Here is a 24,630-nt window from a genome sequence, read left to right as displayed (position 1 = left end):
CGATGACAGCGAAGCGCCCGCTAACCCACGCGCAGCTGAGATAGAGAAGGCAGCTCATCGTAATAGCAGTGCCCTGCCTGAAAACATGGCTCAGGAGACCTCGGAGGCCGCACTACCACCGTTAGGTGGCTTTCATAGTGCCTTCAGAAGAATGCGTGAATGCTTGGAGGTAGAAACTCAAACACCGTGGTCAAAGGTTCAGTGAATAGGGGCCATTGAGCTTTTTGTCGCTCTCGTGCCCGCACTGTATGCCAAGCTTGGAGCGCTCTTATCCCAGTAACCCCGCACCTGAACTAACGAGGAACCCGGCAATGCGCCTCAGCTACCACTGCTTCAGAGGAGACCTCCAGTCGAGGTACTCGTTTGCGGGACTCATCCTACGGCTTGCGTTAAAAGGCGTTTCCTTGTACAAGTGATCGCAGCACCGGCAGTGACGAGCGCTGCTGGCATACCAGTGTGGTTCGCGCACCTCTACTGCTCCGGGCGCCTAGGCATGACCGTTTTCATGGGGGTCCCCTCTCAGCTGTATTCTCCACAACGGCACATACGTATCTGAACAGTTGTCTGCCTAGCGCCCCCACTATAGTGCTAAGACAGGTATGATGCTCACGTTACTTTAAATCCAGCTTTGATACTCTTCACTATCACCGGCGTTAGGAGCTCAACACCCCGCCACCACCTGAAGCCCTGGCAGGAACGCTGCAGGGGCTCAATGTGGGCTCGCTTTTGACAGTCCGTATTCCCATGCACAGTCTGCGGCAACGCACAGCACGCGCTGGTGTCGCGTCGTACGTATTCCCCGCCGAGTTCCACAAAGCGGAATCAACGCTATGCAGGAATAATCAATTTAACCTGATTGCTTACAGCATCGCCCGCAACTGTCACAGGGGCTGGACCAATGGCGACATGCATGCCCACGCCACCGAACAGGACTGCCAGTTGGTGACGCATGCGCCAAAGCCTGGATCCCGATATTAGATATATCATGGTGTGGTGCTGGATCTGACTGGTACCCATCGCTGTCTCTCAAACAGTAAGGCAACGGGCATCCCAGGGAAGTACTGCATGTCTCCTCGTGTTTACCGCGTCGCCATCTTTGCTGTGACCGTCTGTTCAGACACAGCGTTACCTGACTATTTTCAAACCCGGAGGACGGCAGAGCGCCATCGTCGTTTTTTTCATGATAGCTCGACTTCCCCCCTTGCCGGTTGCCTGAGGAGTGTGTGGGACACGGTCAAGTTGATCCGGAAATACACGAAGGCCATCATCGATAGTCCTGCTTCCGTGTACCGCGTCAAGTCCATGCCGAATCTGCCGCGAGACCCATGCTCACGCTTCTGGTTCCTGACGGTACCTCTTTGACCGTGGCCTCTGCGACACAGGTCAGTGGGGACCCCGGGACAGAATACCCGTGTCTGCTGTAGGGATGCACCGCACCGGGCCAAGAGGTACCTCTGAAAATGGGAACTCGTAGCCAGTCTCCATGAGAACCAGAGACAATCGACCATGCTGTCTTCGGAAAATGTGGTATTTTTTGCCCGGCTTGACATCGACGCGAGCCTTACCGCCTTTCACCTTGTACAGGCAGAGTCGGAGCCAGGCGCAGGAACACCATAGGCGCAATTCCTCGCTCCTACATGAATGTCGCCGTCCCCAATTTGGCGGCTGCTGATGCTTGCGCCTGGGCCTGCCTTGCTGTCAAGGGACGTTGAGCGGTTGCCCTCATTGTAGGGTCCTCCAGGGTAACACTGGGCGACGGGGTGCTCTTGCGTCAGTGCCGGCCGTGCCTCGCAGTTTTACGTGAGTGCCGGAACTCCTAAGAGACCGAGGTGCTGTAGATTCTGGCAGCGGGCTATGGAAAGTACTAAGACGCTTGCGTCTTGCTACGTCCGAATCTGAAGTTGTCTGCATCCCAAGTCGATCTCCGCCCACGCTACCCGTGTCGGACGGGGAACTGTCTCTGTACGAGGCCGGCAACGCTGGGGATGGTGCCGCTGTCGCAACGCGCCCACACACTCCGGTGAAAACAAACCAGCGTCGGAGTCGTGTTCTTAGACAACAGACGTGTCGAGTCCTGGCCCGTATGAATTTAGGGCGTGCCGACGCCTGTGTCCCCGTGGCCAGTGATCATCGCTAAGAAGGGAGAGTTCCTCTTCCAACAGAGACAAAAATGTGGCTTCGACATGGACGGTGCTGAACGCACCACATCAGACGTGAGGCAGCAAAGCACCTGACGCCTCGCTAAGCGACTAGGAAAGTGAAGTCATTCGCTCGCTTCAAAGACCACGCTCGTCAACGTCAGCGACTCACACTTCGACGCTGAACCCACGCGGGTTTGCCTGAGTGTGCACGCAGTTGGGATAGCGCGAATCTGGCGAGACGAATGCGCACACGCGGGTGTCTAGCCATTTCTGTTATCTATAGTGTAGAGGCCAGCCCCCACATCCAATGCCACACTCACGGCAATGAATCGGAGAACCCGTACTTGAAGCTACCAGCTTACGCAGGTGAGGGGACGATGAAGAAGGTGTTGCTACGCAGGGATCCGCAGAAGTTGCTGGACGCTGGGGAGCGGTGTAGACGCCAGATGAAGAAATTGGAGCTAGGACGATAAGGGTGAAGTCGAGCCACATGAACAGGGCAGAGACCTCCATTGGTGAGGCGCCTCGGGCTTGGCCCAGATGGGGGTGCGGGGGGGAGGACGCTTTGTCGATTGAACATTTCACTCGGATATCGGCCTGCATCTTGGCGCCCTCTTGCACCGTTCGTACCCGGCCCCTACATAGCTAATTTGGGCAAGCTTACGACTCGACGCGAACGGACATTGCGTTTACAATATAGTCTCTCAGGCTCTCGCGCGATTTACCCGCGAACTTTCCTTCCATTGAAAGCCACCACTGGGCTACATGCTTCACAAGTTAACGCCCTACACGGTGCCTGGTGTCAGAAGACGGTAATCTCCAGACGCCCACGGACGGCCACAGTCCTGCTGCGGAGAGCAGCTGCCCCGCGCCCAGTTCGAGGCCGGGACGACATGATAGGGCAGGTGGGACAGCGCGCCGGCTTGTCATCTCCCGTTTACCCAGCAAAAGCGCGGCCTCCTCCCGTGACGCTCATGATCATCCTCCTGTAAGAGCGGCTCGCTCACCCCCGCGAGTCCTTCGCCATTTGGAGTATCGTACTGTGTGGCAGAACGGCGAACTATGTATCAGCGTTGCAGCCTTACGCGCCGATGGAAAATCAAAGACAGTAGGTGTGTCTCTGATACCGCCTCGTTTGTGGGGAGCCTGCTGCCACCTGCGCTACTAGCCGACGGCGATGGCGAATGCTCGGCGGTTGAGGCTAAATCGCATGAACGCGAGTGAAGACGTTTCGAGAACATACTCCACTGCAGTCAAGGCAAAACCATCCCTGGAGAGCCATCGTGCGGCTGAAGGCAGTGTGACGTCCCCACATAACGCAGCGATGAGTTTTTCTGAGACACACGCGAGAAGCATGTTGCCCGCTGTTTCTTACTCGCAACCCCCTCAGAGCAGCGTGACGACAATCACACGCGGCTGCATTTTGCGTACATACGTTAATGCTTCCCTGCTGGGCATGTCAACGCAGGAGCGCCCGCGTGCAGGATTGCGAATAGGAAGGATACAGCCAAGTCGTACTGCACCTGTCGTCAACTCAGTCACAGGGGCCGTCACGACTGCAGGCGAGGAAACACGTAATTCCGGATTTGTCTGCATAGAGGGGCAAGGCGTGGTGCTACCCCCTTGCCACCACAGCGTCGGCTGCGTGTGTTGCACTCTGTGCAACCATGTGTGTCCAACGCATGGGATATGCAATTGCAGTCTTGAACTAGGGTCAGGTATTTTTTTCATCTGTATCAGCGTACCTACAGAAGATGATGCGGGGTGCGGACGCACAACTAGCGAACGTGGCCCGGCCGCCTCACCGACAGGCGTCTTGATTCCACTGGTTCCCTCCAGAAGATCATATCCGGCCGGGCTGATGTCATGGTCGGCGTTGCTCTCGGTAACTGCCTTGCTGTCAGGGGACCCACCCTCGTGAAGGGACGGGAGAAGGATTGCTCCCCCCCCGTTGCGCCTTCTTGAACGAAGGGAATTATGTCTTCCGTCTCGAAATCCTGTCGGAGATGGCGCACCTTGTCTTTTCGGTAGCTCATTTTTTTCTTCAACAGGGCGTCCGCTTTACTCTCCACCACGACATGCGCCTCCACGGCAGCCAACGTAGTCAGCGTCAAAAATATGCTTATGCTAGAGCCAGGTGGTGTGAAGGCCGTAATGGGGCCTGCAGCCGCGTCTCCACTGCTTGGTGGTTCCTTGTCCCCTGAGCCGCCTGCGCGGTTCCCCCCTGTCTTCACACATGTCACGATTCCTGCAGGCTGCTGCTTGTCGCCGAACTCGGCGCCAGAGGTCAGACTGGCATTCCCGTCAGCCAGCGTTTCTAGACAGCCAGCCCAGAGGTTGGCCTGCACCAGTCTTTCGGCGAAACACTCTCTGTAGCGATCGAGTTTATTGTAAGGGCATCGTCGGACAGCGGACGCTACAATCACAGGCGTCGTCAACAGCAAAGAGAAGTTGACCGATACAGCCCTTCATCAGCGCCTCAACGCCATCGCAACGCAGCAGTGGGAATTTTGAGATGGCTCCTTTTCACGCTTTGTTCGCACCACGAGCAGGTTCGAAGCCGTCAGCCTACGGCGTCGCCCGCCAAGAATAAGGCAAATTCGTTCCTTGAATTCACAAAATCCTGTTGTGATGATGTGACAGTCTGGCTTGGTCTGGCGTGATATTCTACGACGGATATTCCCTCAGTCGTTGCAGCAATCTCGAAACTCACTTTGCACGCCTCCGGCTAGCATTCGCCTTGTAGCCCTGAAAGGAGACCCACAGGGTCACGAAAAAAAAATTTTCTGCGTTCTCTCTCCCTCATCGAAGAAAGCGTCTTGATGCGGAGAGCTGCTCAATTTCGTCTTGAGCTCCCCGGTAGTCACCTTCGGCGTCGGACAGTCTAAGAGCCGTTCGCGTACCCGCCCCACGATACCGTCTCCCAAGAAACGAAAGGGGGGTCTGGGGCCAAGGCCGAACCACGCGATGCACGTTGTTGGTCACGTTGGTCTTTCCTGCTCCAACTACCGGGCAGTAGGAGACCATGCTGCATTGAAATGAAAAGAGAAGCGCCGCGAAGAAGACTCTGCGAAAGGCCTGGCGTGCTGGCGCTCGACCCGTCCATACGGCGACGAAGAGCACGCCCGCCGACACCTGCTGGGCGAGGTCTATCATACCGCTCGCACACTTGGAGAGTATAGCATATATTCCATAATTGTAGATGTAAGCCTGACGCGAATACCATGAGTAATATACTTGAATGCTATTCTTTGTAGGAGCCTCGGCAGTGTCTTTACCAGGGGAGTACTGACGGCCCAACTTGGGTGTGTATGCGATAAAAGGCAGTGTCACTCCTGTCACTCTTTAGACGCTGCCCGTCCTCTCATAGCCATGAGATCCCACGGAAACGGGAGTGCGGCCGCGTGTAGCCGAGGATGGTTCCCTCGACAGTTGTATCCTCACTCACGCGCCAGGCTCCTACGCGGCGGCGTCTGCAGATGCAGGCTAACCTCTGATCCGAGAACAGCAGTCGGCGACGTATTCCGAGACATGTCCCGAGACCAGAGCACCAGATCCTCGACAGCGCGTCAAGCATCGTGTCTGCTCTGCTGACAGTTCGAACCGAGTGGCGTCGTGCAGTCGTGCAGTCGCGCAACCCTGTCTAATGGTGCCAGCGCTCCCGCATCTTCGACTTCGTGCTGCGTAGCGCACTCTCCACACAGCCGGTAATGTACTCCTACAACTACCCGAGGCAGCTCGAACAGCTGTTTAGTTCAATATGCAGATCCGGTATTGAGGACGACCGTCTAACAATCAGCCTGAGCACGCATTTGAATACTAAGCCACGATACCACAGTACCTCAAGCGTCACTGCGTTATTGGCGGGAAGACAGAGACTCTGCAAAACGTCGGCAAGGCAGTCCACCAGCAGCCGCACAGGAGGCTGCGCGAGCCGCTACTCAGAGGCACCACTTTATTATTCGGTGGCGTTGTATGCAAGGTGTCCAAATGGACTCGCCTTCTGCCTGCAGAGGAGGACTACACATCTCCAAGGCAAAATAGGCGGAAACCAGACCTGTCGACTGTACATCAGGAGACAGGTACGCTGTCGCATAGCGTAGAGCTGGACGTGGCTCCGCCGGGAGTGGGCCATAGGCGCGTGCCCGAAGAGCGCTAAAAACAGCGCGAAGGTAATCTGGACGGATGGGCAGGCCCCTTGGGCGAATGTCCTCCTCCTATGAGCAGAGGAGTCGCTGACAAGTGTCGTTGGAAGAGTCACAAAACATCAAGCCATATTCTGTGACACTCCCTTCTGAAACGGTGAAGCGATGAGAGCAGGCGCAGCAATCACCGCGCTGAGGAGCGCAGCCTGGAAAGTAAAGGCTACCTTCCACCGGCGAGGATGGGCCACACCTGCTGCTAGTACTTTGCGCTAATTCCGCACATGCCTTTGCACCCAAATCAGCGATACATTGGATGCAGAGTTCCGAAAGAGGGCGAGGGTACGACCAAAGTGAGGCAGAATCATGGCTTCTGCATTCCAGGGGTTAATGAACTGGCACACGCCCGTCGGATTGTATGCATTTCACAGGATCGGAGCTCGGAAGCTGCTTAACGCCAAAACGGCTGTGGCACCACTTGTTCAGGCGCTCAAGTGTCAGTAGAATTAGCCTCCCCACGCTACCTGCACACGCAAATCGGTGCTCACCGATGAACCAGATCACGTCCAATAGCGGTCGCATCGTGGCGCACGCCTCCCTTCACAGCTTGATTGAAACGCGAAAAGTAATCAAGACACCAGAAACGACCTATCAGAAATTGACGGCGGCAGTCAGGCAAGGACTGAGGTACGATGTGCCTAGACCTCAAAGGTGAGCAGCCCGCCTGCCATTTTAGCATCGTCACGCCTGCGTAGCCCTCGTGCCTAGTGTAGATACGCCGTGCGAGGAACGTTAATTATCGCTAAAGGATGACATATGAGCTCCGATAGACCTGATACAATGTGTCTTCTCCGAGCACATGAAGCGTGCCCCTCGTCTGCGCCGCTGCCCCTGTGGTTCAGGGACCATCTCATTCTAGGCCCACTTCCCTTGTTCCGCGTGTGCCTGCGTGTGGCGGGCGCTGTGGCCGCCCTCCCTGGCTGTTTCCTGACACGTCTCCAGCCTTGCCAGGCGTTGCGACAACTGTGTGCGAATTCCGATCTTCGACTCGCTCACGCCCGTGCCAGGCAACCAGTGTCGCCCGACAGACTGAGTTGCACTTACAGGGGGGACATCGGCCGCATATTTCGGCGCTCTTATACAGAACCCATATACCACGCCCGTCGTTGTTCCTCAGCACCAGCCACGATATAGACAAATGTCAGCCTGCGTAAAGCTGTCCCTGTTGCCGGTATACCTTTCACCGCCTGTCTGCACTTCACAGACCCCCGCCCCCCCTGGGAGGACGTAAGGGCTGGAAAAGTTGAGGCGCACCACGCGCCGCCTCTAGAACTGGCCGGTACGTGTAGCCTTTGCCCGTTCCCATATGAGACGGATTGTGCACCCTTTGAAGATGCCGTCTGTCTACAGTCTACAGTACAGTTGTGTCTGGCATTATTAACCACAAGAGACAGCCGTATCTCCCGCTACAGAGCTTTGCATTACAGGCGCGAAAAAGTTGCAAGGTGGCTAGAACATTACCCTGTGCTCACGCCGAATATATATGTGCAGCTCAAGAGTAACGCTTTTTGGATGGGCAAACTGAGAAGGCCCCTTCATGTCGACCCCTACAGGATGGGGTTGACCGGAAGCTACGCCAACAGGAACGCGACACCTGAACGTACCTTTCCTGTTGTATCAAATGCTTGCGCGCTGTCTCACGGAGCAGAGGAAGTACTCGAGAAACAACGCAGAATACTCTGTCAAGACGCTCCCCCTGAGTCCCACAGTTTCCCCATGATTTTTTTGTCGTGATGTCCGCATCTACTGTGCCTTCTCGAGTGAGCTGTGACCGACGACACCCGCTGCTGTCCTGCTATAACGGAACGAGTTGATCGACGTTCGCAGGACTTCCCTCTCACCAGATTTCGTCACCGAACCCACACGGCAGCTGCCCAAGCAAGCGGTCTGGTGAACGCCAGTTCGCGGATCAAGATCACTTGCATGTGTCGTATGCCACTCAAATCACTTATCCACGAAGCAAGCCTCAGCGACGGGTGCATCGGCCTCACCCTCACGCAAAAGGTGCCGAACGGCAACAGAAGGTCTTGTCTCTTGACGCCACTGCATACGATACCCCGTGTGTGTTTTCGGAAAGAGGGACTCGAGGAGCCTCCAACGCACTTCAATATATCATCGGACTACAATGTACTCCAAGCCTGTTCACTAATACGATAGTAAGGTCAGACGCGACTGGCTGCAAAACACCGTCACCCACTGTGGGTTCACGAGGCACGCAGCGGCATCAAAACGTCTTGATGTCAGTGGCTGCATTTGGCCTGACAGTCATGCGTACCCGTCACGATGCATGATCATACAAGAAACCCAATCCAAGGGTCGGTCAGAGCCTGACTGCTCAGAGGTGGACCAAGACCTACCCAACTGCAAAGCACTGAATTAGAAAACTAGACTGCCGTCAGACAGTTGAGGATATGCTGATGTCGGCGACGACGCGGAGAGGAGTCGGCTACACGCCGAGCTACCGCGAAACACAGTTCATGACCCGATGGTAATGAGACAGGCAAAGTTAGGCTCCATCCATGCGGATGGAAAGGTCCTGGCTGTCGCCCGCGCATAACGCCAGACCGAAGCCGATGGCCGCCGCTCGCCAGGTTTCAGTGTGGTTTAACACTCGTTCGCTCAAGGCATTCATGACAATTCCGCGAACCGCTTACGTTCAGAGCACGCCTGGTATTGCCCACGGTCACGTTCTACCAACATCGACCGTGCATGGTCAGGCTCTGGCATCATCGAACGTCAGAGCAGAACTGAGGCGGTGCCGAAATCTCTCGGTGACAACTGCCCCTAGATACAATGCGCCCTGATTGCAAACCATCGCCGCGCCATTACCTGGTTGGCGTTAGGGATTGGACACGTTTCATGTAGCTAATTGTCACATAGCAGGTTGACCTCAAATGTTAGCACGTGAGTAGGTCACGAGACGCTGACACGCGGCATGCGCGCGGAAAATGGCACAGACGGGAGCAGACTCAATGTTCAGCGGCAATCGGCAACCCACCTGCGATTACGTACACCGCAAACGACAGTTCGTTTCCCTGCTCTCTGTGGGGCAACAACTCTACAACCTCGGTGCCGGCTCGGGGTGCAGGTTTCGAGGGCTGAGAACAGTCAGCAGGTGCGGACGTGGCCGGGGACCATACGGCAGCAACCCGGCTGAACCGGGCCTCTCTGGACTCCCGTAATCCACATCGAGCTGCTTCAGCTACCGCTGGGTCTTGCGCGTCGCCTCCGGATAGTGAGGGGACATGTTCCCTCGCGTCGACGGTGACCTGGAGGGACCACTGGACCCGGCCTGGCCTGATTCGTCACGATCGGCCCCTGATGCGGAATCAACAAGACATCGGTAGCGTCATCGCACGCTCGGCGGCTCGGGACACTCTCGCCACGCGCCGTCGCTTGGAGTGTAGGGAGGCACGACGCTATTATGAGAGTCGGCGGCAACAATACGATCCCCAAATCCACTCAGGAAGAATACTAGCAGCAGCTGTACAGTGTCGAGGTAGCAAATTCGTATTTACAGACCGCGACCACACGCCGTTGTGGCATAATGCGTATACGTGGCTACGTTCCCTGCGACACAGGGGACATACGCATTCTCTGCTCCTTCCAGAGCAGCTTTTTGAACCCACCCGTAAAATCTAGGAAGTTTCAGGCTATAAAGCCTAGGCACCGCGCCCGCACGGATGGGTGGCTGTAATGCCCCACACATATCGCGGAATGCGAGTTGACCAAATGGTGAGGAAACGCATGCAAGGCTATGGATCGACAACCTCGTAAATACAATTGACATAGGAACGGCACTCCCCCATAACAAGTGGCAACGCCTTCACTTCTCGCAGCGCCCAGCAATACGCATGGAGTGTGACGCATGGAGATGCATCTCCTCCGCGAACACAGCAATTCGCAGTTCTTACTTGCCCCGGATCCCACAGACTCGCGTTGCTTGAACTGTATTCTCCTGCCTTGTAGCCAAAACTGCAGGTCCGATTGAAATGCGTGACCTGTGGGAGAGTCCCCACCGCCGTGCGGCACCCCTGCGTACGAGCGGGCAGCCTGGCCGAACAGAGATGCTTGAGGTGCCTGTGAAGCCCCAGCGCCAGGGCCCAGGTGACCCAGGGGTTGTGCATCGTGTAGCAGTCTGCTGCCATCGATCCCTCCCACCTCGCCCTGATCAAGAACCCCGGCTTCTAGTGACTTCTTTTTTGCGGACTTTTTGTCTGCCTTGTGCGCGACGACCTCGACGCCTAATCCGCCGACACAACGTAGATATGGGCGAGAATCACAGGGTACGCAGCACATGGAGCACTGGCGCATAGATTGTCATTGCAGTGGAACACACTGTAGCTAGTTCCGTTGCCACCCAAAGCGCTATTCGTATGAAACACAATCCACAACGACTGACGTTCAAGCAAAAATAGTTGATTTCGACGGCGTAGCCACAGGAGGAACGCCGCAAGGAGGGCGCGTTGCACGAACTCATCTCTCGTGCTAATGCTCCTGCGTGCGCGAATCAGACTCTCGTGAAGGATCCGCATATGCACAGCCGTGACACATATTCTGCAGGTACAGTTGTCGAACAGTTTGCCTCTCAAAACGAGGCACAGTGGCATAAAGCTAGTCTGCCACTCAATTGTCAGGCAACGGGAGTTTGCAAACTGTCGCTTACTAGTGCATCCTGACGCGGCTGAAGCTTGCGCCTGGGCCTGCCTTGCTGTCAAGGGATGTTGAGCGGTCGCCTTCATTGTAGGGTCCTCCAGGGTCACGCTGGGCGACGGGGTCGCTCTTGCGTCAGTGCCGGCCGTGCCCCGCAGCTTTACGTGAGTTCCGGTACTCGTGAGGGACCGAGATGCTGTAGACTCTGGCAGCAGGCTCTGGGAAGAACTCACACTCTTGCGTCTTGCTACGTCCGAATCTGAAATCATCTGTTTCGCAATCCGGTCTCCGCCTGCGCTGCCTGCGCCTGAGGGAGACTGGTCCCTACGCGTCGGCGGCATCCCCGGCGATGGCGATGCAGATGCAAGCAGTCCGCCCACAAACTCCAGTGAAGGCGCGCCAGCTGCAAACTCATCTTCTGGATCAGATGAGGTGTCGCGATCTTCCCCCGTTGCATATGAGCTGTATCGGGGACTGGGGGCCCGTGGCCAGGCATCATCGCCAGGAAGGAAGGGCTCCGCCCTCAACACAGACAGAAGTACTGCTTCGGCACTCGGTGATACTGATGGAGACACGGACAGTGCTGCACGCGGGAGATCACACGTGAGGAAGCACACGACATGGACTGGAGCCTGGTGCAGTGTTCATGCCTCTTTGAGGGGCTGTAGATATGCTGTCATTGGCTCACTTCATAGGGCTCGCGCGTGGACATCGGCGACTCCCGCCTCGACGTTGTACTCACGCGGGTCCGATTGAGCGTACACGCATACGGTATACCGGGGAATTTCGCAACTCTAGGGCGCGAGCACTGTTGTCTATCCATTTTGGTTATCTACATTGTAAAGGCTAGTTGTCCGCATCCAGTGCCTCCCTCATGGCAATGAGCCCAGTAACCGAAACTCCAAGCTACAAGCTTACGCAGGTGAGGCGACGATGAAGCAGATGAGGCTGCCCAGGGGTCCGGAAAACCTGCTGGACCCTCGGCAGCTAGGTGGGCGCCATATGACCACAACGGAAGGTCGGACGAATAGGCTGAAGCCAAGCCACACGAACAGGTCATACACCCCCCATGACTAGGTGCCTTAAGCTTGGCCCACACGGAGGGGGTCACTTAGTCGGTTGAGCCTTGCACCGGAGTAACGGCTTGCCCCGTGAGCCCCTCCTGCCGGTGTTGTGCCCGGCCCCGTCAATACCATTCGGAATAGCTTCCGGCGCGACGAGATCTGTAAGCGCATGCATCATATTGCCTACGTCGCTATCATCGTCCTACGCGATTTGCCCGGGAGATGTCCACTTGTTATTCACTACAAAGCCACCACTTGAGTGCATGCTGCAAGATAGAATGTCATAGAGGGTGGGCGGTGTCGGACGCCGGTCACCTCTAGACGCCCACGGACGGCCACAGGAGCGGTGCAGGCTTCATCCTCCCAGTGCCCCGTTCGACACCGTGGGGCGTGCAACCGCAGACAGGGGAACACATAGCTTCGCAATAGCCTGTTTCCACAGCGAACGCGGTGTGGAACCGCGGCCATGCTCGCTCCGCTGCAAGCGCCATTCTCGCACCCCCGCAAGGCGATCGTTCTTCGTGGTTCCTCCATGTGTGGTAAGATTCCGAATCGTCTGGCAGCACTGCAACCTTACGCGTTGGTGGAGGACCAAAGGCAGTAGGCGCGTCTCCGGATGCCGGGTTGTCTGCGAGGGGGCTGTTGCCAACTGCGCTGCCAGGCGACGGCAACGACGGATGCTGGGCGACTGAGGCTGAGGCGCACGAACACGAGTGAAGCAACACTGAAGTCACACTGTCCTTTACTCAAGGCAGATCATCACTGGTGTTCCGTCGTGCGTCTGAAGACGGCATGGACGTCAAACACGATGAAAGAACATGTTACTCTAATTCACAGAAGAGACAATTGTCACCAGCGTATTCTCACCCACAGCCCCTCAGAGCAGCGTGATGCGAATTCATACGCGGCTGCATTTCGCATACATATCGATGCACTCCGGTGGGGCGCAGGGATATGGGCGCTCTGGCGTGCAGCTCAATGAAGCTGCACACGGAAGGAATATAGTCAGATCGTACTGCGCCTGTTGCCAAGTCAGCCGCCCACGGCCACTACGGCGGCAGGAGAGGCAAGTCGGTCGTCCGGAGTTGTCTCCGTAGACAGCAACGAAATGGAGCTACTCTGGTGCAGCCACCTTGCCTGCTACCTGTGCTGCACTTCGCACAACCACGTTGCCAGTACCCAGGGCATGGAATCGCCTCGGCTATCTCGGACGTGGATGAGCCAAATCATCTGTAACGCCCTACATGTGGAAGATGATGCGGATTGCGGCTGCTCCAGTTGCAAACGCGGCCGTTGCGCCTTGCTTAACAGTTTTTCGGATCCACTGGTTCCCTCCAGAGGATCCTGTTCTGACGGGCTGCTGGCATGGTCGAGGCTGGGTTCGGTTGCGGCCTCCCAGTCAGGCGATCCATGCTCTTGAGTGGACCGGGGAAACGGTTCAGGGATTAGGGCTTCCAAGACGGCCACCCCACGGCGAGAAGCTCGACGGGGGGCTACATCCTTCAGCAATATAGGCTGAGAGGTCCTGTGATGCTGGCGCAGGGTCCGGACAGACGGGCGCGTGTGCCAGGGGATGTTTTCATCCTGGGGGCGGGGCGTTATGTCATAACGCTGAAGGCGCGCGAGAGCGCCGTACCAACCTGTCTCACTGGCGCGGGTGGAGGTTGAATTACGCTTCGCTTCCTTCCTTAAGTCTCGTAGCTTTTTGCTGAGCCTCTTTACAAGTTCTTGTTGGTGGAGGGACTGAGCCAAAGCCTCGTCGTATGCTTCTGTAGCTCGGGTCACTTTGTCTTCTGTCCCGGTCCGCTTTCGGAGCCGGGCCAACTTGCACCGCGCGCACCATACACGGATCGTCAACCGCCTGCTCTCTCTCACTGCTGTGTCGAGCTGCTCCTTCACTACATCAAGTGGAGTCGGCGACAACAAACCTGTGCCTGCGGCAGATGACGTGGAGGGCGTGCTCGGACCTGCATCCGTGTCTCCCCTGCTTGGTCGCCTCTCGTCTCCTGAACTCCCTGCGTGCGTTTTCGCCTTGACGCCGCGCCTGTGACGGTTCTGGTGGGCAGCTCCCTGTCCCGAAGTTCGGCGATCGAGGTCAGACTGTAGGTCGGCGATCTTGTCTGCCAGCCTGTCTAGGCAGCCAGCCCAGAGGTTCGCCTGCTTCAGTTTGGGGGCGGCAGCCTTTGCGTAGCGATGCATTAAGACGTCGTCGGGTAGGGGATTCTACAATCGCAAGGGGCAACAACAGTGAGCTAACGAGATACAAAGAACATGACACGCATTCATAGATTTATCCAAATGACAACGCCAAAGCGTTTGACCAGTACTAGTGCTCACTAGCGCTCCGAGGTTATATGCAACGCAGCCGCGGGAATATCAAAATGACAGCGACTTTCGTTTTTTTGGTCCACCAGCAGGTTCGACGTCATCCGCCTACAACGTTGGCCGCCTCGAATAGGGCCGATGCGTCTCTTGAATTCACTAAAGCCCCTTAAGAGAATGTGGCGATGTGACTTCTCCTGTCGTCATATATTACGATAGTGCCTCACAGAGTGGTTGAATCATTCACGAATCTCACTTTGCGCGGCTTCCGCTTGGTATTCGCCTTGTAGCCCTGAAGCGAACCCCACATCATCACGAAATTGCGAAAAAATCGGCGTTGTTTAAACAGTTCCTCAGAAAGCGTTTTGATGCGTTCAGAGAGCTGCGCAATATCTGCTTGAGCGCCCTCTTCGTCAGAGGTCGCGTCCGCCAGTCTACGAACATGACTTGTACCCGCCCCACGATACCGTCTCCCAAGAAACGAAAGGGGGGTCTGGGGCCAACGCCGAACCACGCGATGCACGTTGTTGATCACTTTGGTCTTTCCTGCTCCAACTACCGGGCAGTAGGAGACCATGCTGCATTGAAATGAAAAGAGAAGTGCCGCGAAGAAGACTCTGCGAAACGCCTGGCGTGCTGGCGTTCCACATGTCCACACGGCGACGAATACCACCCCAGCCGACTCCACCCCAGCGATGGCTTTCATACCGCTGGCGCACTCGCAGAGTGTAACGAAATTTGCACTTTTGTAAATGGCAGCAGATCCGAATACCATAAATAGTCCACTTCCATGCTACTCTTTGTAGGACCTTGCCAGCCGTGCTGGCGTCTCTATTTGTGGGGTGCTGACTTCGCAACATGGTTGCTGATGCAACGCAGCGTCGATCCAGTGACGCATTTGACACTGCCAGTCCGCTGATCGCCATGAAATCCCACAAAAACGGGAGTGAGACTGCATCTACCCGATGGTGGTTCCCGCGACACCTGTATTTTTACTCACGCGCCAGAATCCCTGGGACACGTTGAGATGCAGGCCAACGTCTGATCCGAGAATAGCAGTCGGCGACGTATTCCGAAAATGCGCAGCATAAACGTGTCCTACAACCAGTGCACCCGATAGCGTGAGTGACCATGGAAGGCGCCTCAAGCACTGCATCTGCTCGGTTGACGGTTTGAATCGAGTGTCGTCGTGCAGTCGTGCAGTCGCGCAACCCTGTCCAATGGTGCCAGCGCTCCCGCACCTTCGACTTCGTGCTGCGTAGCGCACTCTCCACACCGCCGGTCCTGAACCCCTAAACCCTAAATCCTCTACTTACCCCTACAACTACCTGAAAAAGCTCGAACCACTGTTTAGTACAATAGGCGGATCCGGTGTTGTAGCCAACCCTCTATCGAACAGCCTGAACCTGCATTTGAATTCTAAGCCTCCGGACTACAGTGTCTCACACGTCATAGCACTACGGAAGGAAAACGGCGACAGCACACATCCTCGGCGGCTCAGCCCGCCATCGGTCCAGCAGAAGGCTGCGCGCGCCCCTATTGAAAGGCACCACCCGATTCGCTCGCGTTTTAGGCACGGTGTCCGTGATCTCACATTTTGCCTGCAGACGAGGACTACACATCTCCACGGCAAAGCAGGCGCAAACGAGGGCTTTCGGCTACAAGTCAGGAGCCAGGCTCGCTGTACCACGGCTTCGAGCTGGACGCGGCGGCACCGGGGCGGAGCCCAGCCGCTTGACGAAAGAGCCTCAAAGAGTGCAAAGGGAAATCTGGAGGGATGGGCAGGCTGCTTGGGCGCCCTGTCCGCCTCACAGGGGCCGGTGATGGGCTGACCACGGTCGGGAGAAGAGTGCGGTCACACCCAACCATAATCTATGTCTCTCGCTTCTGCAAATATGAAGCGATGAAGGCCTTCCTACCAACGATGTCAACCGCCAACGAGCGATGCCGCGAACAGAAAAGGTTGCGCGGAACGGAAGTGAGCACGAACTGTCCAACCATTTCGGCAGAGGAGGCGGCCCCTAGTGGTTCTCCTCGCAAGCGCTCATGAATCTAGCTGTCTGGCGCAAGCGCTCATGAATCTAGCTGTCTGGCGCAAGCGCAAACGCCCACGCGCAGTAATCAGGTCGCCACGTTGCTGAGGGATCGCCACCTGCAGACGGCGGTGGACGCTATCTTTCGCCGGCGACGATGGGCCACACCTGCTGCTAGTACGCTGTGGTAGTTTCGCACAGGCGTTTGCGTCAAACTCTGCCAAAACTCACGCATGCATTGGATGCACAGTACCGAACGAGGGCGGGATGAAAACCAAAGTGACGCAGATTCACGGCTTCTGCATTCCACGGGTTGAAGATTCACGCGTACATCTGCTTGTCCGCATTTCATAGGTTTGGAGCTCAGGAACTGCTAAACCCTAAATAGGCAGGGGCGCGACTGGTTCAGGCGCTGACGTTTCAGTGGCATCGTGCTCCTCAAGCCACCTGCGCGCACACAAGGGCGCTCACCGATGAATAAAATCCCGTCCAATCGCGGTCTCGTAGTGGCGCACGCCCCCCCTCAGAGTTTGAATGTAACGAGAAGAGTAACCAAGACATCAGACACGGCCGATTATAACGTGACGGCGGGATTCAAGTGGGGGTTTAAATACGAGTGGTCTAAACCTCAAGGGGGAGCAATCGTCCTGCCATTTTGTCTTCGTGACGCCTGTGCAGCCTTCGCATCTCGTGCAGATAATCTGTGCAGGACCATGAATGATCAGCAAGCGATGGACATACGAATTTCGGTAGACTTGCTGGGACGTCTCGTCCCCGAGCGCGTGACGCGTGCGCCGCGCCTGCGCGGCTGCCCCTGTGGTTTAGGGACCATCTCATTCTAGGCCCACTTCCCTTGTTCCGCGTGTGCCTGCGTGTGGCGGGCGCTGTGGCCGCCCTCCCTGGCTGTTTCCTGACACGTCTCCAGCCTTGCCAGGCGTTGCGACAACTGTGTGCGAATTCCGATCTTCGACTCGCTCACGCCCGTGCCAGGCAACCAGTGTCGCCCGACAGACTGAGTTGCACTTACAGGGGGGACATCGGCCGCATATTTCGGCGCTCTTATACAGAACCCATATACCACGCCCGTCGTTGTTCCTCAGCACCAGCCACGATATAGACAAATGTCAGCCTGCGTAAAGCTGTCCCTGTTGCCGGTATACCTTTCACCGCCTGTCTGCACTTCACAGACCCCCGCCCCCCCTGGGAGGACGTAAGGGCTGGAAAAGTTGAGGCGCACCACGCGCCGCCTCTAGAACTGGCCGGTACGTGTAGCCTTTGCCCGCTCCCATATGAGACGGATTGTGCACCCTTTGAAGATGCCGTCTGTCTACAGTCTACAGTGCAGTTGTGTCTGGCATTATTAACCACAAGAGTCCACTGGCAGCGAGACAGTCGTTTCCGCCATACGGCAGCCTTGCATAACAAGCACAGAAGAACTGCAAGGTGCCTGGGTCGTCACCCTGTGCACTCTGAATATTCATGGTCAGCTGAAGACCAATGCCATTTGGTTGGTGCAGACCTGGAAGCCTCCGGTTAGTCAACGCCCCCTGGAGAGGGCTGACCGGAAACTATGTCAGCACCCGGACCGAAACATCCGAACGTAGCGTTGCCCTTTTAGCAAACAATTGCGCGGTGTGCAGGGAAAAGAAGAACGCACTCGAAAAACAGCCCAGAATGCTCTGTCAAAACTCGCTTGCCAATCTTACAGCTGCTCCATCAGTGTTCCTTCGCGGTAGCTGATGCCAGCTTCGACTGCGCCTTTCGCGTTCGCTGTGGCCGAACACTTCAGTGGCTGTCCCTCTTGCATGAAATGAACGACTTGATCGACGCTCTCAGGTCTTCAGCCTCGCCGGATTTCGTCGACGAAACTACAACGCAGCTTCCTAGGCAAGCGGTCTAGTGAATGACGGCTCCGGGATATAGCCACCAGTTGCGTTTGCCTTACGCCGCTCAGTCACTTATTCAAGAAGCGATCATTAGCGACGAATACATCAGCATCACGCAAACGGTGAGGAACAGCAGCGGAAGGCGTCGCCTCCTGACACCCCTGCGTGCGATACTTCGCGGGTGTATTCAGACGAGAGTTTCGTTGAGTCGCTAACGCAACTGATGTTGTAATCGGCGGCCTGTTTACTCCCCGCCGGTTCACAAATACGATAGTGACTTCAGATGCGAGTGGCTGCGCAAAGCTGTCATCTAGGGTGGATTCAGGAGACACGTATCGGCATCGAAACGTCTTGATGTCAGTGGCTGCATTTGGCCTGACAGTCATGCGTACCCGTCACGATGCATGATCATATAAGAAACCCAATTCAGGAGTCGTTCAGAGCTTGACTGCTCAGAGGTGGACCAAGACCTACCCAACTGCAAAGCACTGAATTAGAAAACTAGACCACTATCAGGCAGCTGAAGACATGTTGATGTCGGCGACGACGCGGAGAAGAGTCGGCTACACGCCGAGCTACCGCGAAACACAGTTCATGACCCGATGGTAATGAGACAGGCAAAGTTAGGCTCCATTCATGCGGATGGAAAGGTCCTGGCTGTCGCCCGCGCATAACGCCAGACCGAAGCCGATGGCCGCCGCTCGCCAGGTTTCAGTGTGGTTTAACACTCGTTCGCTCAAGGCATTCATGACAATTCCGCGAACCGCTTACGTTCAGGGCACGCCTGGTATTGCCCACGGTCACGTTCTACCATCATCGACCGTGCATGGTCAGGCTCTGGCATCATCGAACGTCAGAGCAGAACTGAGGCGGTGCCGAAATCTCTCGGTGACAACTGCCCCTAGATACAATGCGCCCTGATTGCAAACCATCGCCGCGCCATTACCTGGTTGGCGTTAGGGATTGGACACGTTTCATGTAGCTAATTGTCACATAGCAGGTTGACCTCAAATGTTAGCACGTGAGTAGGTCACGAGACGCTGACACGCGGCATGCGCGCGGAAAATGGCACAGACGGGAGCAGACTCAATGTTCAGCGGCAATCGGCAACCCACCTGCGATTACGTACACCGCAAACGACAGTTCGTTTCCCTGCTCTCTGTGGGGCAACAACTCTACAACCTCGGTGCCGGCTCGGGGTGCAGGTTTCGAGGGCTGAGAACAGTCAGCAGGTGCGGACGTGGCCGGGGACCATACGGCAGCAGCCCGGCTGAACCGGGCCTCTCTGGACTCCCGTAATCCACATCGAGCTGCTTCAGCTACCGCTGGGTCTTGCGCGTCGCCTCCGGATAGTGAGGGGACATGTTCCCTCGCGTCGACGGTGACCTGGAGGGACCACTGGACCCGGCCTGGCCTGATTCGTCACGATCGGCCCCTGATGCGGAATCAACAAGACATCGGTAGCGTCATCGTACGCTCGGCGGCTCGGGACACTCTCGCCACGCGCTGTCGCATGGAGTGTAGGGAGGCAAGACGCAATTATGAGAGTCGGCGGCAACAATACGATCCCCAAATCCACTCAGGAAGAATACTAGCAGCAGCTGTACAGTGTCGAGGTAGCAAATTCGTATTTACAGACCGCGACCACACGCCGTTGTGGCATAATGCGTATACGTGGCTACGTTCCCTGCGACACAGGGAACATACGCATTCTCCGCTCCTTCCAGAGCAGCTTTTTGAACCCACCCGTAAAATCTAGGAAGTTTCAGGCTATAAAGCCTAGGCACCGCGCCCGCACGGATGGGTGGCTGTAATGCCCCACACATATCGCGGAATGCGAGTTGACCAAATGGTGAGGAAACGCATGCAAGGCTATGGATCGACAACCTCGTAAATACAATTGACATAGGAACGGCACTCCCCCATAACAAGTGGCAACGCCTTCACTTCTCGCAGCGCCCAGCAATACGCATGGAGTGTGACGCATGGAGATGCATCTCCTCCGCGAACACAGCAATTCGCAGTTCTTACTTGCCCCGGATCCCACAGACTCGCGTTGCTTGAACGGTATTCTCCTGCCTTGTAGCCAAAACTGCAGGTCCGATTGAAATGCGTGACCTGTGGGAGAGTCCCCACCGCCGTGCGGCACCCCTGCGTACGAGCGGGCAGCCTGGCCGAACAGAGATGCTTGAGGTGCCTGTGAAGCCCCCGCGCCAGGGCCCAGGTGACCCAGGGGTTGTGCATCGTGTAGCAGTCTGCTGCCATCGATCGCTCCCACCTCGCCCCGATCACGAACCTCGGCTTCTAGTGACTTCTTTTTTGCGGACTTTTTGCCTGCCTTGTGCGCGACGACCTCGACGCCTAATCCGCCGACACAACGTAGATATGGGCGAGAATCACAGGGTACGCAGCACATGGAGCACTGGCGCATAGATTGTCATTGCAGTGAAACACACTGTAGCTAGTTCCGTTGCCACCCAAAGCGCTATTCGTATGAAACACAATCCACAACGACTGACGTTCACGCAAAAATAGTTGATTTCGACGGCGTAGCCACAGGAGGAACGCCGCAAGGAGGGCGCGTTGCACGAACTCATCTCTCGTGCTAATGCTCCTGCGTGCGCGAATCAGACTCTCGTGAAGGATCCGCATATGCGCAGCCGTGACACATATTCTGCAGGTACAGTTGTCGAACAGTTTGCCTCTCAAAACGAGGCCCAGTGGCGTAAAGCTAGTCTGCCACTCAATTGTCAGGCAACGGGAGTTTGCAAACTGTCGCTTACTAGTGCATCCTGACGCGGCTGAAGCTTGCGCCTGGGCCTGCCTTGCTGTCAAGGGATGTTGAGCGGTCGCCTTCATTGTAGGGTCCTCCAGGGTCACGCTGGGCGACGGGGTCGCTCTTGCGTCAGTGCCGGCCGTGCGCCGCAGCTTTACGTGAGTGACGGTACTCATGAGAGACCGAGATGCTGTAGACTCTGGCAGCAGGCTATGGAAAGTACACAGACTCTTGCGTCTTGCTACGTCCGAATCTGAAGTCATCTGTTTCGCAATCCGGTCTCCGCCTGCGCTGCCTGCGCCTGAGGGAGACTGGTCCCTACGCGTCGGCGGCATCCCCGGCGATGGCGATGCAGATTCAAGCAGTCCGCCCTCAAACTCCAGTGAAGGCGCGCCAGCTGCAAACTCACCTTCTGGATCAGATGAGGTGTCGCGATCTTCCCCCGTTGCATATGAGCTGTATCGGGGACTGGGGGCCCGTGGCCAGGCATCATTGCCAGGAAGGAAGGGCTCCGCCCTCAACTCAGACAGAAGTACTGCTTCGGCACTCGGTGATAGTAGAGGAGACACGGACAGTGCTGCACGCGGGAGATCACACGTGAGGAAGCACACGACATGGACTGGAGCCTGGTACAGTGTTGAGCGTACACGCATACGGTATACCGGGGAATTTCGCAACCCGAGGGCGCGAGCACTGTTGTCTATCCATTTGGTTATCTATATCGTAAAGGCCAGTTGTCCGCGTCCAGTGCCTCCCTCATGGCAATGAGCCCAGTAACCGAAACTTCAAGCTACTAGCTTACGCAGGTGAGGCGACGATGAAGCAGATGAGGCTGCCCAGGGGTCCGGAGAACCTGCTGGACCCTCGGCAGCTAGGTGGGCGCCATATGACCACAACGGAAGGTCGGATGAATAGGCTGAAGCCAAGCCACACGAACAGGTCATACACCCCCCATGACTAGGTGCCTTAAGCTTGGCCCACACGGAGGGGGTCACTTAGTCGGTTGAGCCTTGCACCGGAGTAACGGCTTGCCCCGTGAGCCCCTCCTGCCGGTGCTGTGCCCGGCCCCGTCAATACCATTCGGAATAGCTTCCGGCGCGACGAGATCTGTAAGCGCATGCATCATATTGCCTACGTCGCTATCATCGTCCTACGCGATTTGCCCGGGAGATGTCCACTTGTTATTCACTACAAAGCCACCACTTGAGTGCATGCTGCAAGATAGAATGTCATAGAGGGTGGGCGGTGTCGGACGCCGGTCACCTCTAGACGCCCACGGACGGCCACAGGAGCGGTGCAGGCTTCATCCTCCCAGTGCCCCGTTCGACACCGTGGGGCGTGCAACCGCAGACAGGGGAACACATAGCTTCGCAATAGCCTGTTTCCACAGCGAACGCGGTGTGGAACCGCGGCCATGCTCGCTCCGCTGCAAGCGCCATTCTCGCACCCCCGCAAGGCGATCGTTCTTCGTGGTTCCTCCATGTGTGGTAAGATTCCGAATCGTCTGGCAGCACTGCAACCTTACGCGTTGGTGGAGGACCAAAGGCAGTAGGCGCGTCTCCGGATGCCGGGTTGTCTGCGAGGGGGCTGTTGCCAACTGCGCTGCCAGGCGACGGCAACGACGGATGCTGGGCGACTGAGGCTGAGGCGCACGAACACGAGTGAAGCAACACCGAAGTCACACTGTCCTTTACTCAAGGCAGATCATCACTGGTGTTCCGTAGTGCGTCTAAAGACGGCATGGACGTCAAACACGATGAAAGAACATGTTACTCTAATTCACAGAAGAGACAATTGTCACCAGCGTATTCTCACCCACAGTCCCTCAGAGCAGCGTGATGCGAATTCATACGCGGCTGCATTTCGCATACATCTGTAACACACTACCTGCGGACGATGATGCGGTTTGCGGCTGCTCCAGTTGCAAACGCGGCGGTGCCGCCTTGCTTAACATTTTTTCGGATTCACTGGTTCCCTCCAGAGGATCCTGTTCTGACGGGCAGCTGGCATGATCGAGGCTGCTTTCAGTCACGGCCTTCCAGTCAGGCGATCCATGCTCTTGAGTGGACCGGGGAAACGGTTCAGGGATTAGGGCTTCCAAGACGGCCAGCTCACCGCGAGGATCTGGAGGGTCGGCTACATCCTTCAGCGATACAGGCGGAAAAGGGCTGTAATGCTGGCTCAGGTCCCGGAATGACGGGCGGGTGTGCCAGGGGATGATTCCATCCTCGGGGCGGGGCGTTATGTCATAACGCTGAAGGCGCACGAGAGCGCCGTACCATCCTCGTTCATCGGCGTCTGTGGACGGCTTCGTTGAGGTTGGTGCACCCTGTTCGTCCTTCATTAAGTCTCGTAGCTTTTTGCGGAGCGTCATTACAAGTTCTAGTTGGCGGTGGTGCCGTGCCACAGTCCCGTTGTATGCTTCTGTAGCTCGGGTCACTTTGTCTTCTGTCCCGGTCCCCTGTCGGAGCCGGGCCAACTTGCGCCGCGTGTGCCATAGATTGTTCGTCAACCGCCTGCTCACTCTGACTGCTGTCATGAGCTGCTCCTTCACTACATCAAGTGGAGTCGGCGACAACATACCTGTGCCTGCGGCAGATGACGTGGAGGGCGTGCTCGGACCTGCATCCGTGTCTCCCCTGCTTGGTCGCCTCTCGTCTCCTGAACTCCTTGCATGCGTTTTCGCCTTGACGCCGCGCCTGTGACGGTTCTGGTGGGCAGCTCCCCGTCCCGAAGTTCGGCGATCGAGGTCAGACTGTAGGTCGGCGATCTTGTCTGCCAGCCTGTCTAGGCAGCCAGCCCAGAGGTTCGCCTGCGTCAGTTTGGAGGCGGCAGCCTCTGCGTAGCGATGCACCACGATGTCGTCTCGTAGGGGATTCTACAATCGCAAGGGCAACAACAGTGAGCTAACGAGATACAAAGAACATGACACGCATTCATAAATTTATCCAAACGACAACGCCAAAGCGTTTGACCAGTACTAGTGCTCACTAGCGCTCCGAGGTTATATGCAACGCAGCCGCGGGAATATCAAAATGACAGCGACTTTCGTTTTTTTGGTCCACCAGCAGGTTCGACGTCATCCGCCTACAACGTTGGCCGCCTCGAATAGGGCCGATGCGTCTCTTGAATTCACTAAAGCCCCTTAAGAGAATGTGGCGATGTGACTTCTCCTGTCGTCATATATTACGATAGTGCCTCACAGAGTGGTTGAATCATTCACGAAACTCACTTTGCGCCGCTTCCGGCTGGCGTCTGCCTTGTAGCCCTGAAGCGAACCCCACAGCATCACGAAAGTACGAAAGCTAGTGCGTTCTTTATTCAATTCCTCAGAAAGCGTTTTGATGCGTTCAGAGAGCTGCGCAATTTCTGCTTGAGCGCCCTCTTCGTCAGAGGCCGTGTCTGCCAGTCTACGAACATGACTTGTACCCGCCCCACGATACCGTCTCCCAAGAAACGAAAGGGGGGTCTGGGGCCAACGCCGAACCACGCGATGCACGTTGTTGGTCACTTTGGGCTTTCCTGCTCCAACTACCGGGCAGTAGGAGACCAT

The 24,630-nt window shown here is 56.5% G+C and overlaps 3 protein-coding genes across 3 annotated transcripts; all 3 read right to left on the bottom strand.

Moving 5' to 3' along the window:
- Positions 1 to 2,089: 2,089 nt before the first annotated feature.
- Positions 2,090 to 5,674, bottom strand: BESB_030710 (uncharacterized protein; the record flags this gene model as incomplete). Its single annotated transcript, XM_029361739.1, has 5 exons — positions 2,090 to 2,193; positions 2,504 to 2,786; positions 4,157 to 4,511; positions 4,855 to 4,889; positions 5,633 to 5,674. 5 exons carry the CDS (start codon positions 5,672 to 5,674, stop codon positions 2,090 to 2,092), a joined length of 819 nt encoding a protein of 272 aa, XP_029215206.1.
- A 3,871-nt stretch (positions 5,675 to 9,545) lies between these two features.
- BESB_030700 (uncharacterized protein) lies at positions 9,546 to 14,959 on the bottom strand (the record flags this gene model as incomplete). The annotated part of the gene is made up of 7 exons (XM_029361738.1): positions 9,546 to 9,661; positions 10,258 to 10,587; positions 11,010 to 11,558; positions 11,915 to 12,028; positions 12,638 to 12,754; positions 13,305 to 14,283; positions 14,639 to 14,959. The coding sequence occupies 7 exons, from the start codon at positions 14,957 to 14,959 to the stop codon at positions 9,546 to 9,548; spliced, it is 2,526 nt and encodes an 841-aa protein (XP_029215205.1).
- Positions 14,960 to 19,620: 4,661 nt separating this feature from the next.
- BESB_030690 (uncharacterized protein) lies at positions 19,621 to 24,630 on the bottom strand (the record flags this gene model as incomplete). Its single annotated transcript, XM_029361737.1, has 7 exons — positions 19,621 to 19,736; positions 20,333 to 20,662; positions 21,085 to 21,276; positions 21,880 to 21,993; positions 22,603 to 22,719; positions 23,193 to 23,955; positions 24,310 to 24,630. The coding sequence occupies 7 exons, from the start codon at positions 24,628 to 24,630 to the stop codon at positions 19,621 to 19,623; spliced, it is 1,953 nt and encodes a 650-aa protein (XP_029215204.1).

Source organism: Besnoitia besnoiti, chromosome XIII, assembly GCF_002563875.1.
Source record: "Besnoitia besnoiti strain Bb-Ger1 chromosome XIII, whole genome shotgun sequence".
In the NCBI taxonomy this organism is placed as follows: domain Eukaryota; phylum Apicomplexa; class Conoidasida; order Eucoccidiorida; family Sarcocystidae; genus Besnoitia; species Besnoitia besnoiti.
Note: the sequence above shows the minus strand (reverse complement) of the source record. Positions and strands in the feature narration are given on the sequence as shown.